The sequence below is a fragment of the Schistocerca piceifrons genome, chromosome X (assembly GCF_021461385.2).
Source record: "Schistocerca piceifrons isolate TAMUIC-IGC-003096 chromosome X, iqSchPice1.1, whole genome shotgun sequence".
NCBI classification, from domain to species: Eukaryota; Metazoa; Arthropoda; class Insecta; order Orthoptera; family Acrididae; genus Schistocerca; species Schistocerca piceifrons.
In genome coordinates, this window is record NC_060149.1 from 623597253 (window position 1) to 623615173 (window position 17921).

Consider the following 17921-nt stretch of genomic DNA (forward strand, 5'->3'; position numbering starts at 1 on the left):
TAGTTAAAAGTGGGGGTAAAAATCTGAAGCATTAGTGTCTCGTCGTCATCGAGTTCATTAGAGAAGGAAAACTGCTTTAGTTGGACAAAGACAGTGGGGAGTTGGGCTAATGTTATGGACGCGTGTGGATAAGAGCCTCGCTCCTTCGTAATAGCAATTTTTTGAACTCTTCCAATGATGAGTAACAGTATGCAGCTTAATACAACCCAGTTTAAAACGTATATACCTATTGACCTACGACGGGTTAAAAGTATTTTCCAGTATTCTCTGTTCATAGGCTTTGTTTCGTATGTTCCCCATCCGGCTTAACTCAATAAGTAGACACCATTTAATACCTTACAGTAAGAATATCTCTTACAAATCTTTTACTGTTATCAGCAAGGATGCGAAGAGAGCCTTACAGAACAGCAACTAAAAGGCTCTTTCTTCCCCGCTGCCTTTTCTGAACCATTCGATGATGTGGAGAGCCTTGCGGGTTCACGACTTCATATCCATTAGTAGCAGCCGAAAATTCATCTATTCATTAGTAAAACAGATACCAATCTCAGAGAGTCCTTAAAATTTATAAAAGTACTCGCCATACGATATTCAGATGTGCTACGAGAAGGCGTAAAGAATGTTAAACTTTGATCTATAGAGAAATAAATGGAGCAGGTATGAATTTTCAGTCTGCTATGAAATGTGTACTTCTTTGGCGGGGTAGGGGAGGGAGGAGAGGACTCCATTCTCGCCTTACTGCCAGTCTTCGCTCGCCAGAATCACCTTCATCGGCGTTGACGTGTTTCGCCATTCTACACGTTACATCATTATTCCATGTAGGATGATGAGAAGCATATTCGTCATCCTCACGGATGGGATTCCACCAATGTCGACAGGAGTTCTTGTAGACGGCGTTTGAGTTTGTTGAGCTGAAAGGAATCTTGTCTTAAAATGAAACATATCTTAATAAGGCCAGTACTTTAATATGTGTAACACACATATTGCTGTTTGAGTGAGTGAAAAGTCGCACAGAAAAATATCATAGTGTAAGGAAACGAATGATAGCAGAGACCGTTAAAGTTTGTATTTCGTTAGAAGCGTGTGGGGAATTAGGTGTAACAAAGGGGATTGTGACGTGAGGATCTGGTCCAGGTTTAAGGTGTGGACATTATATTGCGGATGAATTTATGAAACGTAGCTTTGTGTCTTTCTCGCTGCTGCTTCATTAGGTAGCAGTGATGGTATGGAACGCGCACCTTGAAGTCTTCAAAATCGCGATGTGCCGTCTATAGGAAATATTACACGATATGCTCAGTCTCTCAGACGTAGCTGTAATGTTTGAGGGGAAGAGAAAAGTTCCCAGTTTTGTTGTGATGTTCCTACTGTGAGATGCGCCGTCCTGTTGAAGAGAGCCAGTGTCTTTCGTGTCCAGCTGCAAACGATATGGAGCGTCAAGGTGTAGAAATATCCGCCACACAGTTTTTATTTGACTGGAAGTTTCAAATAAAGCGTGGTTTCTCATTCGTCAGTGTCCCAATCTTCAACTACGCCTGAAGACTCAAATATCGGACACAGTAAAATATGCTGTGCTGTGCTAGATAGATGTCATTCTATTTCTCTATTTGGTTCATAGGACGTTGTGGACAGCGTTTTCATGTAATGAAGTGATGGAACTCGGTGCTCTGTTGCGTTAAAAGTATATCATAGATTTCCGTCAGCTTTTCCCCAGATAGGAGACGACATGGATGAGATAATGCTTGAGTAGCCAAGGATATTATATGGAGGTTATTAGTGGTCTCACGAAAGATGTCTTTCCAATTAATTAGCCTCATCTTATTGATTAATTACCTTACATTATACTCGCAATATTTTTCGGAACCGATGCTAAGCTCGGATAGATGCTTAATGTAGCTCTCGATATATCTGATTTTAATTTTCACTGTAGTTAAAATATTTATTTTCAGTGATACTGTATTGCTTTCAGAAAAATCTGCTGTTGCAGTTTAACTTACAGACACTAGTTTACATGACATGGAGACAGGAAGTTGTATACTTGCAAACAGATCGATATTGTGCAGTTAGAGTGGCCTGCCCGAGTGCAATGCTTTATTTGTTTTATGCACCTGTCTCGGCATACTGCGGGCTGTTACTTTCGTGTTTTACTTTGAAGCAAAATTGGCAGATCACTACCGCCAACCACCTAACTTGTGGATTCTGAGTTAGACACTAAGCTGATTGCCGTTGTAGAAACCGATATTTATGAGCTCAAATCAGCACCAATTATAAAAGCCACCTCCGTCTCCAATATCAACGCTCTATCAGTGTTAAAAATCAAATTACAATTCTAGAAAAGATGATTTCGTGGATCAGCGTAACGAAGGCTTCAAAGACGATATACGAGTTTCCTGTACAAATATTTCTGTTTTGTATCGCGGAGGCAGCCATTTGCATATGACGTCTTCTCCACGCCCCCTGGAATTGCAGTAGCCGAGAGCGGAACACTCTGCAAAAAACTCACTGACAGAAACAGAAATAATTACTAAATGAATACCTTGATCGGACACCACCAAACTGATACACCAGTATCTCAATGGCTGTGGAACATATTGATTAAAATTTCTTCAGTATACGACCTTCTTTTCAATATTTTCAGTAATGAAGTACCCATTCTCACAGACGAAGAACCATATGAGTACGTGATGGCTGTTGGATGTGTCTAACGTTACCGAAACTTTTCAAGTGGAGATTACAACACAGTATTTCCAGAGGACGCGCGTGTGCAGCTTATCATATCCTTCGAACTTTGAAAACTATTGAATCATTGGCCTGAAGATCGTGGGGCAACCATACCGCCAGATCACTCACAGAGTGGGTTGTAGAGCGCAGAAAGCAGAAAGAATGGGGACATGACGGTGTCAGGGCAATAGTCTGAAAGGAAGAGTAATCATCCATGAAGAGCTTCTCCTCGACAATATTGTAGGACTGTTGACTTGGCTTTGTCGAACAGCCGGATGACAACTGAAACTCGATCAGAGGTTAGAGACAGAGTGTCACCATGAAACGTTCGTAAGTATTACTGACAGCTGAGTTGGGAACTAGTGTTTCTATTGGCCGTTTAATATTGACACCATACCACAGAGAACGTGCATGGAGTAGAGCCTGAGTCAACTGGAAGTAAGTGAAATTTCGTTATTTTCAGTGATGGATCTCACTTCTGGTAGCGACGAACAGACCAACGCTCTATGATAAGTCACAGAAAGCAGAGGATTTTAGGGTCCTTATCGCCACCAACTCTTGAAGTCATGGTGTGGCGAGCTATTTTATATAACACTAGAAGTGATTTGGTAATTCTGAAGGAAGGCTACAAGTAGACCGATATGTGGTAAGATGGTAAACCCTGTGGTCACACTAGGGCACCAAATGGCATATACCAACAGGATAACGCAACATCTTACACTGCAGCTCATACCAAAAACACTGAGGATTGTACGAATATTTGACTGGCCGATTCGGTCCCCTCTTTTTGCCATGGAGTACGTCTTGGTTACGACGGGAGACTTATACCTCCAAACCAGCCTCAATCAAGCAATCGTTATGAACTGATACCCTATTTATATCCGGTACGGCAATAAATTAAGATAACATTCCAAGGCCATTTGCTTCCATGCCACAAAGTACACAGGAATACAGGTGGGTTATAATTTAATTTTCGTTACATGTGTGAAAACTCCTGAGGAACGAGCGATCTCAGGACAATGGTAGTTTATGGAAACATTTATAATGACATGCAGAAGATAAATAACAAATAAATCAATGTAAGAAACGTATTTAATTTTTACATGAGATGATAACATTAATTTCGTACCATGTTTACGTTCCAAGTTACAAACGTTGCTCAATGCGACGACAACATGCATTCACGACAGCCCGGAACCGTACTGTAGATTCCACTGGCTGCATTTCACAGTTGTACCAAGCACTTAAAAGTGGGACATGAAACGTTCAACTGTCGTGCCATAGCTCGTGCCCAGATTCAAGGTCGCACTTTGTGTCCAGCAATCTCAGCCACGGCGACAGTAACTTCTTAAAATTTGTTTTGGCGCAGTTGGCCGTCGGCCTCTCTCAGGAGCAATTCCCAAATCGCGAGTTGATTTTAACTTCCGAAAGATGTTCTTCAACCCAGTTGCGGCAAACGACCTCTCCGTATTCCTTTAATTCGGCGATACTAGCGAAGAGCAGCAGCACTGGTGGGGTTGTTTTGATAAAACAGCTTTACGAGCAAGGCCCTGCTTACCTTATCCACGCCATGCTGATTGCATGCAATACTGGCACCTAATAGTAAGTCACGACACTACCACAATTAACCACGCGTATCCTGCAGCGCAGACTTTGAATATCATTCCTGTTAAGTTGTGTACCCATACGGTAAATATTTTTCAGTCTACGGTGGCTCAAGTGGCGACAGTTTAATTTTAACCACCCTGTGTATTCACGCCCGTAGGAATCACACCTCATATTGATGAGGATGATCATCGACATCAGTTATGAGTGGAATGAAAGTCTTATCATTTACTATCACGAATTACCGGATATCTACAAAGTTGGATAAATGGCGGACAGGTTACATCACGATGCAACCCTTTAACTCCCGTCCGTGCCATATAGCCTGCTCTGCGGACGTGAGTGTCGGGATATTTCGGCTTCCCCATTTCCGGTTCGGAAACACAGCATGCTAATATGGGCAGCACAGAATATACATAATTAACTGAGAGATGGGAGGCATGACTGACCTATCTAAACTCGACTGAAAAACCATATGGAGACAGAAACGGCATCTGTTCAGAAAAATTCAGCTATAGCATCAAGAGTATTCTAGTTCTCATCAACTTGAGTGCTAAAGGCTGCACACATTACTTATACACGAAGGTTTAAACAAACGACGGAGATTGTGTTTCGCGTCTTCCACATGTTCCATACTTGCGGGTACCAGGAAGTTGAACATCTCGCAGAAGTTCTGGTACTTGGAGACGAAGTAGTAGCTCCCAGGCAAAGATGCTGCAGGATGTCCGCCCAGGTTATGTTCAAGGAACAATTAGACTACGTCGTGATTTAGGAAGGCGGATGGATGGCAATGTAAGCTTTGCCTTTCCCAATTACAAGTTAGCCGCTTCGATAGGTAACTGAAGTTCGTCTTTATGCAATCTTCTGACCAAAGTTTGGTGTCCTCAGTAATTTCGCTAGCCACCAAAAATGAAATTATGATAGCTTCAGAAAGTAGGAAATACGCGTCATTTGTACTAACATCACCTACACACTATATAATAACTGGATGAAAATGTTTTACACCTACTCCACCACACTTGGCGAGTACACATTGAGTTTCCTTTCCTTTCAATATACTTTACGTGACAAAGGTTAATGCTGCTAGCAACTACTTTGAAATATAGTATCGTGCTTACTGTGACAACACTGTCGCACTGCTAAGTTAGAGCTCTCTACTTGTGTTTTATGAGTCTACACTAATCTCCTTCATCCAAAATATGTTCATTTCAACGTATTTCTTTCTTTATATCGCATGAGACGCGTAGTAGTTATTGTAAAACCTGGTTTCCAATGTGACAATGTACTTGATGCGACTAGCTTTGACGTCACTGAATAACAAACAGTCAGTGATTATTAACGTACAAAACTATACGTAGGAAATAGCTTGTTCAATAATATGATACGAGATTCGCATGCATTATCATAATATTGTGAATTTCTGTCGTTTAGTCCTACCTGATCGGTTCTCACATTGTCGACGATGAAGTTGAACCACAGACGGAACCGAGGATTACAGGTGTCCGGACGTATGAAGAGGTCATATTCAAACTCCGATATGAGGTCCACTCGTCCAAGGTTACCTGCGAAAGAGCAATACAATGTCTACATTATGTGCATAGTACTCCAAGATATGTGAGAAAAATATATTAGTTAATTCTAATTACAGACAGCATTGAGTCCGTGTAGGTTCTGCTCCAACGATGCCATCCTCTTAATCAGTGACAACTATTAAATAAAGAATTACACATGGGAATTCCTATAGCTGTACTTACCTGAATGCTGTTCTTATAATGTCAACAGTAAATGACAACCAAATACACTGAAGTGACAAAGGTCATGATATAGCGATACGCATATATACAGATGGCGGCAGTATCGCGTACGCAAGGTATAAAAGGGAGTGCATTGGAGGAGCCACCATTTGTACTCACCTTATTCACTTGAAAAGGTTTCCGACGTGATTATGGACGCAGGATGGGAGTTAACAGACTTCGAACGCCGAATTGTAATTGAAGCTGGACGCATGGGACAGTCACTTTCGAAATTCGATACGAAATTTAATATTCCGAGAGCCACAGCGTCAAGGGTGTGCCGAGAATACACAATTTCAGGCATTACCTCTCACCACAGAAAACGCGGTGGCTGGCGGTCATCACAACAAGACCGACAGCAGTGACCTTTGCTTAGAGTTATCAGTGCTAACGGATAAGGAAGACTGCGTGAAACAACAGCAGAAATCAACGTGGAACGTACGACGAAATTATCCATTACGACAGTGAGGCGAAATTTGGCGTTAATGGGCCATGGCAGCAGACGATCGACGCGAGCACCTTTGCTAACAGCACGACATCGCCTGCAGCGCCTCTCCTCGGCTCGTGACCATATCGATTGGGCCCTGAACCACTGTAAAGAAACGGCCTGATCAAGCGAGTCCAGATTTCAGTTGGTAAGAGCTGATGGTAGGGTTCGAGTGTGCCGCTGACTCCACGAAGCTACGGACCGAAGAAAGGCACTGTGCAAGCTAGTGGTGGTTCCATAACGTTGTGGACTATGTTTGGATGGATATGAATGGGTCCTCTGGTCCAGCTCATCCAATCACTGATTGGAAATGGACATATTCGGCTACTTGGATACCATTTGCAGCCACTCATGGCTTCATGCACTCAAACAAGATGGAATTATGTTCGATGATAATGCGCCATATCATCGGACCACAATTGTTCGCGATTGGTTTGAAGAACACTCTTGACAATTCGAGCGAATGATCTGACCACCCAGATCGTCCGAAATGTATCCTATGGAACATTTTTGGGACGTAATCGTAAGATCATGTCGTGCACGATATCTTGCACCCGCAACATTTTCGCTATTATGGACGGCTATAGAGGCGGCATTGCACAGTATATCTGCAGGGGCTTCCAACGACCTGTAGTGTCCATGAAACGTCGAGTTGCTGCTACTACTGCAGTAAATCAACATAACGTTTGCTCAGTTTAACGGATAAAGTTACTCCAAGGTCAAAGTTAACATAATTGGCGTATTGCTGTTTTCTTTTAAATATCAGAATGTGATGGAAATATGTTAAATCCTTCCGAATGAGTTATTTAGAAAGTTATCTGTGATAAATATACTCCAGTTTTGTGGAACTAAAAACAATTATGAAGTACTGGATTTACACTATTGCAGGTAACACATATATTACGAACATATTTATTGATTAGAAATCCTGTATTTAAGTTCAGTCTTTGTAATTAACGAACAAAGCTACTCCCGTTTAGCTTCAGAGGTTTTATAGTATATAAAACCTATCTTGGGCCTAACAAAAGCAGCGAAATAAGTTACAGTGTGTCCAGTGAAGGAACTCCTGACTTCAAAATTAAATAACTCAAAAACGAGGATGAACAGAAGAGTGCTATAAAAGTTCAGTTTCCTTTGAAAGCTCTAAGAACTGTATGTAGAATTTATACAGATGTTTCGAAATAGTCAAAAATCTGCTAACAGGTATGCTCTACGCTGTGCAGATCGTACATATCAGAAAGTATAGTTAAAATCGTACTCGGCTAGCAACCTTTGCAATCACATCACAAACGTTTCGAAATATCCACTACTCCCAGCAGTACGGAGGTGGCGTACGCGAAGAATAAAATTTGCAGCCACATTCTGTAGTGTCTCAACGGATATTGATTCAGATGCCATACTGATCATCGATTCAAGCTCGTCTTACGTTGGTGGAATGGCTCCGGTAAACAGTGGCTTTCACTCTGCCCCACAAAAGAAGTCACAAGGAGACAGACTGGGCCAATATAGAAGCCAACATATCACGGCGCCAGTAAATTTACAATAATACAAAGTAGTGACTTTAGTCCCGAAGTATTCATCAAGAAATCGAAACATCTGTTCGGTGCGATGTGATGTGATCTAACGCCATCTTGCATGAAACACTCTTTGAATAGTCGATTCTCCAACACTAGCTGTACAGCGACGTACAGTTACAAGAGTGCAATGTAACTTTCACTAGTGATCGTTTCTCACATGAAAAATGGCCATTAATGGCTCTGCTGCATACAACACTCCCAACAGTAACTTTAGAAGAATACTATGGTTTCATTTCACACAAGTGACGCTTTTGAATGAAGACATGGGTAGGCACGGTCTCAGTATTTTCAGCGTGCTGGAACGCTTCAAAGCAGTCTCTGCTGCAGTTCTTCTGATTTGTTTTCTTGGATTTTTCTGATTAATTCCAGAAACCGTGGCAAAATTGTAGGGAATAAATACGTTTTGTTGGGGCTAATATTCTCCGCTAGACCATCATCCATGCGGCCAATCCGTTGGAGTTTGGGGATGAGGCTACGAGAAGCTTTCGTATCGGGTCGTTTTGGAACACTATATCGTGTTTGAAAACTGCGCCTTTTGGCCGTAGGTCTGTGTTGTGACCCGTACAATTCTACTACCAGAAAAACGTAGTTCAACGGAATACATGATCTCAACCTCCTCCTTAGGTACGCTACTCACCTTTAACACGCTACAGTCCGGAACCGAGCGACCGCTCCGGTCGCAGGTTCGAATCCTGCCTCGGGCATGGATGTGAGTGATGTCGTTAGGTTGGTTAGGTTTAATTAGTTCTAAGTTCTAGGCGACTGATGACCTCAGAAGTTAAGTCGCATAGTGCTCTGAGCCATTTGAACCTTTAACACATCAACGCGGGAACTGATTGCTCTGAGCTGCGGCGCTCTATTTATGTCTACTACGTATTGTGATTAAAGCGCCAATTGTTTACAGGTTTTCCATCTATTTCGATATTGCTACATCTGTATAACTTCTCTATAAAATTCTTACAACTTTTACCATAAACATCCTGTTTGTTGTTCTCGTTTATTCATCTTAATTTTCTATATACTGAATTTTAAAATGAAGTACTCCTTCCCTGGACAGTCTGTGTACCAACATTCACCTGCAGTGATTGGCCGATACAATAATAAACAAAAATAAAAACATAAGTTTTTTCAACTGAACACAGCTCTAACAACAACAAAACCCCGCGTGCACAACTGTACCACATCTCCCGGACCCTTATTCCACAATTATGCTGCAGTTTCGTAGTAACACCGAATCTCACGCCGTAATACATGCATCCAGTACCAGTAAAGCATTACATGTTTTCCAAAGTGCCATATTAACAACACATGTTACTGATGACCATGTAAAAGTATCAATCTACTACCCAGAGTTTCTTTCCAGCCAACTGAAAATATGCCGTGTCAACGAACATAATATACTCAGTTTTATGATTTTGCATTTAATAAACTGTACATGATTTGTATGACGTAAGTTACATTTAATTCTGCTAACGTTATCCCACCACTGCCTATGGCGTCTTCAGATGGGTGTTCGCTGCTCATCAGGGCTCATTCTGAAGCGAGATACATCACTACAGGCAGTTCTACACCAGTCAAAGAGACGACAGGAAGAAGACGTGCCTGGACGCAGCGGACAGCGGTGGGATAGTAACCTGATTGTCGCCCGACATGCGGTCTGACAACCAGGGGAGATAGTGTGGGGTGCTATTGCATTTCATAGCATCAGGCTCTCTTTGGTTGTCATCCATGGCACCCTTACAGTACAGCGGTACAGCGACAACATTATACTCTACTGGCCATTAAAATAGCTACACCAAGTAGGAATGCAGATGGTAAACGGGTATTCATTGGACAGATATATTATACTAGAACTGACATGTGATTACATTTTAACGCAATTTGGGTGCATAGATCCTGAGAAACCGGTATCCAGAACAACCACCTCTGGCCGTAATAACGGCCTTGATACGCCTGGGCATTGAGTCAAACAGGGCTTGGATGGCGTGTACAGGTACAGCTGTCCATGCAGCTTCTACACGATACCACAGTTCATCAAGAGTAGTGACCAGCGTATTGTGACGAAAAAGTTGCTCGGCCACCATTGACTAGACGTTTTCAATTGGTGAGAAATCTGGAGAATGTGCTGGCTAGGGCAGCAGTCTAACACTTTCTGTATCCAGGACCTGCAACATGTGGTCGTGCATTATCCTGCTGAAATGTAGGGTTTCGCAGGGATCGAATGGAGGGTACAGCCACGGGTCGTAACATATCTGAAATGTAACGTCCACTGTACAAAGTGCCGTCAATGGGAACAAGAGGTGACCGAGACGTGTAACCAATGGCACCCCATACCATCACGCCGGGTGATACGCCAGTATGGCGATGACGAATACACGCTTCCAATCTGCGTTCACGGCGATGTCACCAAACACGGATGCGACCATCATGATGCTGTAAACAGAACCTGGATTCATCCGAAAAAATGAGGTTTTACCATTCGTGCACCCAGGTTCGTCGTTGTGTACACCATATCAGGGGCTTCTGTCTCTGGTGCAGCCATGGTCTTCGAGCTGATAGTCCATGCTGCAAACGTCGTCGAACTGTTCGTGCAGATGGTTGTTGTCCTGCTAACGTCCCCATCTGTTGACTGAGGCATCGAGACGTGGCTGCACGATCCGTTACAGTCATACGAATAAGATGCCTGTCATCTCGACTGCTAGTGATACGAGGCCGTTGGGATCCAGTACGGCGTTCGGTATTACCCTCCTGAACCCACCGATTCCATATTCCGCTAACAGTCGTTGGATATCAACCAACGCGAGCAGCAATGTCGCGATACGATAAACCGCAATCGCGATAGGCTACAATCCGACCTTTATCAAAGTCGGAAACGTGATGGTACGCATTTCTCCTCCTTACACGAGGCATCACAACAACATTTCACAAGGCAACACCGGTTAGCTGCTGTTTGTGTATGACAAATCGGTTGGAAACTTTCCTCATTTCAGCACGTTGTAGGTGTCGCCACCTTGTGTGAATGCTCTGAAAAGCTAATCATTTGCATATCACAGCATCTTCTTCCTGTCGGTTAAATTTCGCGTCTGTAGCACATCTTCGTGGTGTAGCAATTTTAATGGCCAGTAGTGTACGTCCAGTCTTATTGCCCGCCATAGCAAACCATCCTCGACTACATTTCAGGAAGATAATGCTCACCCGCACCTGTCGAAAATTTCTATGCTTATATTAATGCTTCCCAAACCCTACCATTTCCAGCAATGTCGATTTCGTCGTCAGCTCTTACCAACCTAAAACGAGTCTCATCTGATCAGGCCACAGTTTTCCAGTCGTTTAGGATCCGACCAAAATGGTCATGCGCCCAGGAGAGGTGCTGCAGACGATGTGCTGTTAGCAAAGGCACTCGCGCCGGACGTCTGATGCGTAGCCCATTAACGCCAAATTTCACCGAACTGTTGTAACAGATACGTTCGTTAAACGTCACACATTGATTTCTGCGGTTATTTTACTTAGTACTGCTTGTCTTTTAGCACTGCAACTCTATGCAAACGCCACTGCCCTTGGTCGTTAAGTTAAACCCGTGTAGGCCACTGCGTTTCCCGTAGTGAGAGGTAATTCCTGAAATATGGTATTCTCTGCAAACTCTTCGCACTGCGTATCTCAGAATATCGAATTTCCTAACGATTTTCGAAATTGAATATCCCATGCGTTTAGCTCCAACTACCATTCGGCGTTCAAAGTCTGTTGATTCCCGTCCAGCGGCCATAATCATGTCGGAGAACTTTTAACGCGAATTACCTGAGTACAAATGATAGCCCAATCAATGCACTGCAGTTTCATAGCTTCTGCGCGCGATATTACTGCCATCTGTAGATGTGCATATCGTTATCCCATGACTTGTCTCCTCAGTGTACAATAAGAATTATATAACTCTGAGATGAATGTTCAGAGCACAAACATACAAATAGAATGGCATCGAAAACGCAGTGGTGGAAAGAATACCAATGCCCGATAGAGTTTTAAATACAGCCAACGTAAGCACGCTCCTATAATTCAGGCGATATCTGACGAACGTCTCATTGCTGATCTGAAGCGTTAAAAATATTGAACGCATTTCACCACATTGCTTGATTTGGGATCGACGGACGCAAAAATGGTTCAAATGGCTCTGAGCACTATGGGACTTAACTGCTGTGGTCATCAGTCCCCTAGAACTTAGAACTACTTATACCTAACTAACCCAAGGACATCACACACATCCATGCCCGAGGCAGGATTCGAACCTGCGGCGGTAGCAGTCACGCGGTTCCAGACTGAAGCGCCTAGAACCGCACGGCGACACCGGCCGTCATCAACGGACTAATTACGTCTATATTTCTACGCCGCAGCCCATCACATGGTGTATCAGTCACTTCCCCTTTTTTTCTGTTCCAAAAGCGAATGGTTCGCGTGAAAAACAATTGCAGGTAAGCCTTCGTGTGGGCTCGAATATCTCTGATTTTAGCTTCATATTCTTTTTTGCGAGATATACAACGAGGAAACAATATATTGGTTGACCATACCGGGAACGTACTCTCTGGAAACTTTAATAGTGAGTTACATAGAGGTACATAATACCACTGTTGCAGTGTCTGTCACGGTAACGGGCGGAGCAGCTCTATGACGCTTTTGCTCTTACTAAATGAACCTGTAAAGAAACATACAGCAGTTTTTTTGGATCTTCTCCATTTACTTTATGAATCCTTCCTGTTACGGATCCCATACTGACGAGCAATATTCAAGTACCGGGCGAATGAAGGTTTTGTAAGTTACCTCCTTCGATTACGGACTACATTACATATGAATTCGTGAATAAATCTCGGTCTGGCTCCTTACCTACGTTCAAGGTTTCCACTTAAAATCTGTCGGTACACGTGCTCCTAGTTATGGAAGTAGCTACTTCCAGTGATTCCTCTGCAATGGTGTAATAAAACCATAACGGATCTTTCTCTCTATGTATACGCAATTCGTTACGTCTGTCATTAACTGCGCCATATGTCACACATCTGCGAGTCATCCTGCATTTCGCTAAAATTTCCTAGCGCTGTGACAACAGCACCATCCGCGAAGAGCTTCATGCAAATTCCGACATTATTCATGACTTCATTTATATGTATTTCGTGAAAAGAAATGGTCCTGTAACACCCCTTTGGAGTACGCCCGAAGGTACTTTCACGTCTGAATCCTTCTCTCCACTCAGAGTAACATGCTTCTTTTTCTTTGCTAAAGATTCTTCAATCGAACCTCAGTTTGTCTGATATTCCATACGCTCGTATTTTGTTCATTAGTTTGCTGAACGGAACTATATCGTACGCCATCTGCAAGTAAAGGAAAACACTATCAAACTGGGTGCCTGTAGTTATTGCTTCCTGTGTCTTGTGGACGGAGACAGCGAGCTGGGTTTCATACGATGGTTGTTTCGGAAGCTATGTTAATTCCTATAGTGGAGATTTTGGTATGCCATCAGGTCCAGAGCGTCCCCCCCGTTGAGCGATTTCAAATGGCTTTTCTACGCGTTGGTCATCTTTTATTGTGTCATTCACGCGACGATTTAAATGGAGGAACTCCCTTCGTGAAACCGTTTTGGAAAAAAGAGGAAACAAGTTTAGTATTTCTGCCTTTTCTGTATCATCATCGGTTTCAGTACCTCTATGGTCACAGTTTTTATACAAAAGCTTTCTATCCGTTCACTAATGTAATAGGAAAGAGAAACTTCCGAGGACTTTCTTTCAAGGAATATTGCTTTCGAATTCGGTGAACGCTTGACACATGGCTCTCCTAATATATAAAGCCACCATAAAAAGTGCCACTTATGTCAGTCTACGAACTTCTCCTTTCGCCAGGCTTCCAGTAATGAGGCCGGTAAACAAATATTGTTACCATATGTTTCCAGCAAGACTCTGACAAGTAAATGGCAATTAATGTGTAAATGTAGTCTCCAAGCGGCACCCAGCATGTGGGAGAGCAAATATTTTGTTAAATCATTTACACAATAATTTACATTTACTCAGTTTACAGGATATAAAAACCAATAACTATTTTTCATGTTTGTGAGATTAATTTTACGTTGTAACTAATGCTATAATTAAAATCTCCTGATTGCATTGTTGGTTTTAATGCTATCTGTTCTGCGTGTTTCATTGATTCAGTGGCTGAGCAGAGCGCTCCAGATGTCGGCCTGAGTTTTGTATTACTAATAAACAGTTGAAGAAAATAACCTTTCGGTTTAAAACCTATACAACATAAAAAGATATCACAATACTTTTCCCTCAATGATGCTTGTGTCGTGTTATGCAAATTCAAACATTTATTTATTGTTTAGTAAACTATATAGACAGTAAGCAAATCGATTTCTAGCGATATCATTCGTAGCCAGCCTGATGTAATAAGCATAGACTGCCTGTTTTGCGCTGTTTCATTTTGTGTTGAAGGTCTTGCAGTAAGTGCTATGGAGATAAGATGCATACAGGGGTACCAGTTAACAACATCTACATTTCATCTGGAAGTAACGAAGAACGTTTGCATTTGAAATCGTGTGATAATCACAACGTGCAAGTAATGTCAGGGTATTCTTGCTTTCTACGTGCACTGTGGGTAAAAGTGGATAAATTAGCCTTTATTTACTAACTATTCACACTGTGCGGGAAGTTACACACTCTCTCCCGCTCAGATCTGAGTGATTATGGTGTTATGGTATCTTTCAATTATATAATGCAAATGAAAGCCATACGTTGATGTTCAGAACATTGCAATTTAACCTCCTAACAAACAATACCACCGGTAAAGGATTTCGTGAAAACTTATTTCTTATAATATCTTCACTTCCTATTAAGAATTCTCTTCTTCTTTCCCCTACAACGTTATTTGGCGCGGTTTCTTCGCTACTCGATTAACTTTAATTTTACTTTTATGGAAATTTTAAAAACGACTTCCTCATTATAGCATTTAGGAAAGCGACCAGCAGGTCTAACGTATTTCAAATTGTTAATAAAGAGTTTCTTTGATTCTTTGAAACATCGTTTCCCACTTACAGAGGCTCATTCTTAAGATTTTCTTGTTGCAAGTTACTCTATCGATATATTCAGGTAAGTAGTCTACAGATAAAGCACGTTTGGTTCCTTGAGCCTCCTAATTAGTTGAAATGCCGTCATCCCAGGGCGATGAATCAATAAACGTAGCCGGGAAGAGTCTGCAAAATATCTCTTTCTAACAGAAGTGGTTCCCCCTGACATGATAAATTCCCATTAGTCGTTTGTCGCAAGGAATTTGGAACACCCACTATCTACATACACACTTAAAAAATGAAAGAATTATCCAAATGGTACAGAAACTGGTAGATGTGGCGTAGTTGTACAGACAAACAAATAATAACAATTTCAGAAAAATTGAATCATTTATGCAAGACAAAGAACATCCCAAGTTGAGCAAGTCAATAACGCGCTGGTCGACTTCTGGCCGTTATGCAAACAGTTATCCTTCTTGGCAATTATTGACAGAGTTGTTAGATATCCTCCTGATGGATATCGAACCTAGTTATGCCCAATTGGTGCGTTACATCGTCAAAATGCCGAGCTGGTTGTAGGGCCCTGCCATTAATATTCCAAAAATTCTCAAATGGGGAAAGATCCAGTGATATTGCTGGCCGAGGTAGGGCCTGGCAAGCAGGAAGCAAGCAGTAGAAACTCTCGCCGTGTGCAGGCAGGCATAATCTTGCTGGAATGTAATCCCAAGATTGCTTGCTGTGAAGGCAAAACAACGGGGTGTAGAATATAGTCGACGTATCGCTTTGCTATAAGGGTGCCGTGGAAAACAACCAAAGAGGTTCTGCTATGATGCTATGAGAAGAAATGGCATCCCAGTCCAACACTCCTGGTTTTTGGGCCATGTGGCAGGCTACATTCATGTTGTTATCTCACAGCTATCTGGGGCATCTCCATTACTGAAATATGTCTGTATATTCCCCTTCCACAAAACTATTGGTGATCCATGGTATCATGATTCCTTCATTCCAGCAGATAAAATGCTGGTGATATAAGGCCCAACCATACTCAGTAACTTATTATCTACATACTGAGTTTTACAAAAACGATGCCTATATAACAATTAGTCTCACATCATTAGCCCACATAACGTACATAACTAAACATAACGAGTAGAATATGAAGAACAGTACTACATAAATACTGTGAAATTTGAGCAGAATATGTGATATACAGCATATGATCACAGCGTAAATGTCGAAGTTAACAAGAGACAGCAAAACTAGCGTAATGGCATATAGAAGAAAATTATGTTAACACAAAGCCTATCTTCAGAGTATAATGAAGTGTGATAATAAGAGATAATAAGCTAAGCTAAGAACATAAATGTATATGTAAAGCATCTCAGCAACCACCCTTTTCTTTTTATTCCGTGATAAAAATTTTAATTTCGCAATAAATATGTGACCGTTTTGTTTGGGGTCGACTGGGGCGCTAGTCTCCTGAAAATGATATCCATCAAGTGTGGAGTATTAACACTCAACTGCTGTCTTAATCTAACGAAATCCATATTACTTTTAGAATTACAATTAAACCAGTGTTAGAAATGCATAAGTAGACTATCAATAATAGAGTAAACATTTTTCCTTCACCTAGAGAGAGTGACACTTGTGTCCATCACATAGTGTTATCTTCACTTTCACTAGCGAGAATGATTATTCATCTCTGGCATGTGATTTATGTCGATGCATGGGGTTCAGTTTGAGAGGAGAGCAGTTTCTTGTCACTCGTCGTTAGATATGCTCCTCGAATTTAGTCGTCTCAGCAGCTTGGACGTGGGGACGTCATTCTTTCTTCATTGCAACGGCCCATATATGAGTTAGGTTTTTCGCATTTTGTATGTCGACGGCTGGGGAAAGGACGTGTACCATAGGTGGCTACACCAGTTCCGATCTTGGCGCCTGAGAGGCTCGGCGGCAGTTAGATGATTCCAGCCAACATATTGTCCCTTGTGTAAGGCGATCATATGTGGAACTCACACGCAGTGCTTGGCCTTTTAATGTTTACGTCTACGCAACATAAATGTATGAAGATGCAGAATGGCTGACAGCAGAACTAATATCATGAGGTAATGTCAGAACAGCACTACCTGGCGTGGTATTGCTATTCACATATACTCAGGAAACAATATGTGTTGGTGTTCAAAGCCACATTTCGTGGATAAAACCTGGGCATTGGTTCTCCCTAGGAGAAAAATTAACTATGGATGCACACCCCTTGACACAGCTTGTGCCCTGGCCAACTTTATGTCTTCCAAAAATGAATGCTATCTGCAAATCCTAGTCTTGAACTATCCTCCCATGATGAAGTGTTGTCAACTCTGGGTAAGGGACTGATGACCTTAGCAATTAAGTACCATAAGATTTCACACACATTTGAACATTTGAACTCTGGGTATGTGAGAACGCTTGCATTGTGGCATCGCCGCTTTTCAGCCTAGCTCATTTACCGAAGCTGGCGTGCACCGCTCTGGTCAGAGGGTTCGCTGCTGTTTCAGCAGTGCTGCAGGGCCAGCTGGTTACCTCGCGGCATGTGCCAGACAACTGAGTGCATGACTGAACGTATTCCGCCGCTCAGAAAGCCGTACTGTCGGCGGGTATCATCGTGCTAGACCACCGACTTGTACTTGGTGCGCATCAGTATTTCCTGTGCAGGACTCTCTCGCGTG

General features: G+C 42.2%; 1 protein-coding gene across 1 annotated transcript in view; it reads right to left on the reverse strand.

Annotated features, from left to right (window-relative positions):
* Positions 1 to 6009, reverse strand: part of LOC124722558 (cytosolic carboxypeptidase 6) — a 551886-nt gene extending 545877 nt beyond the window's left edge. The window contains exons 1-2 of the mRNA XM_047247699.1: positions 5967 to 6009; positions 5758 to 5882 (exon numbers count right to left, since the gene is read on the reverse strand). Of these exons, the coding sequence (XP_047103655.1) occupies positions 5758 to 5882; positions 5967 to 6009 (168 nt within the window). The remainder of the gene's footprint in view (positions 1 to 5757; positions 5883 to 5966) is intronic.
* Positions 6010 to 17921: the final 11912 nt, after the last annotated feature.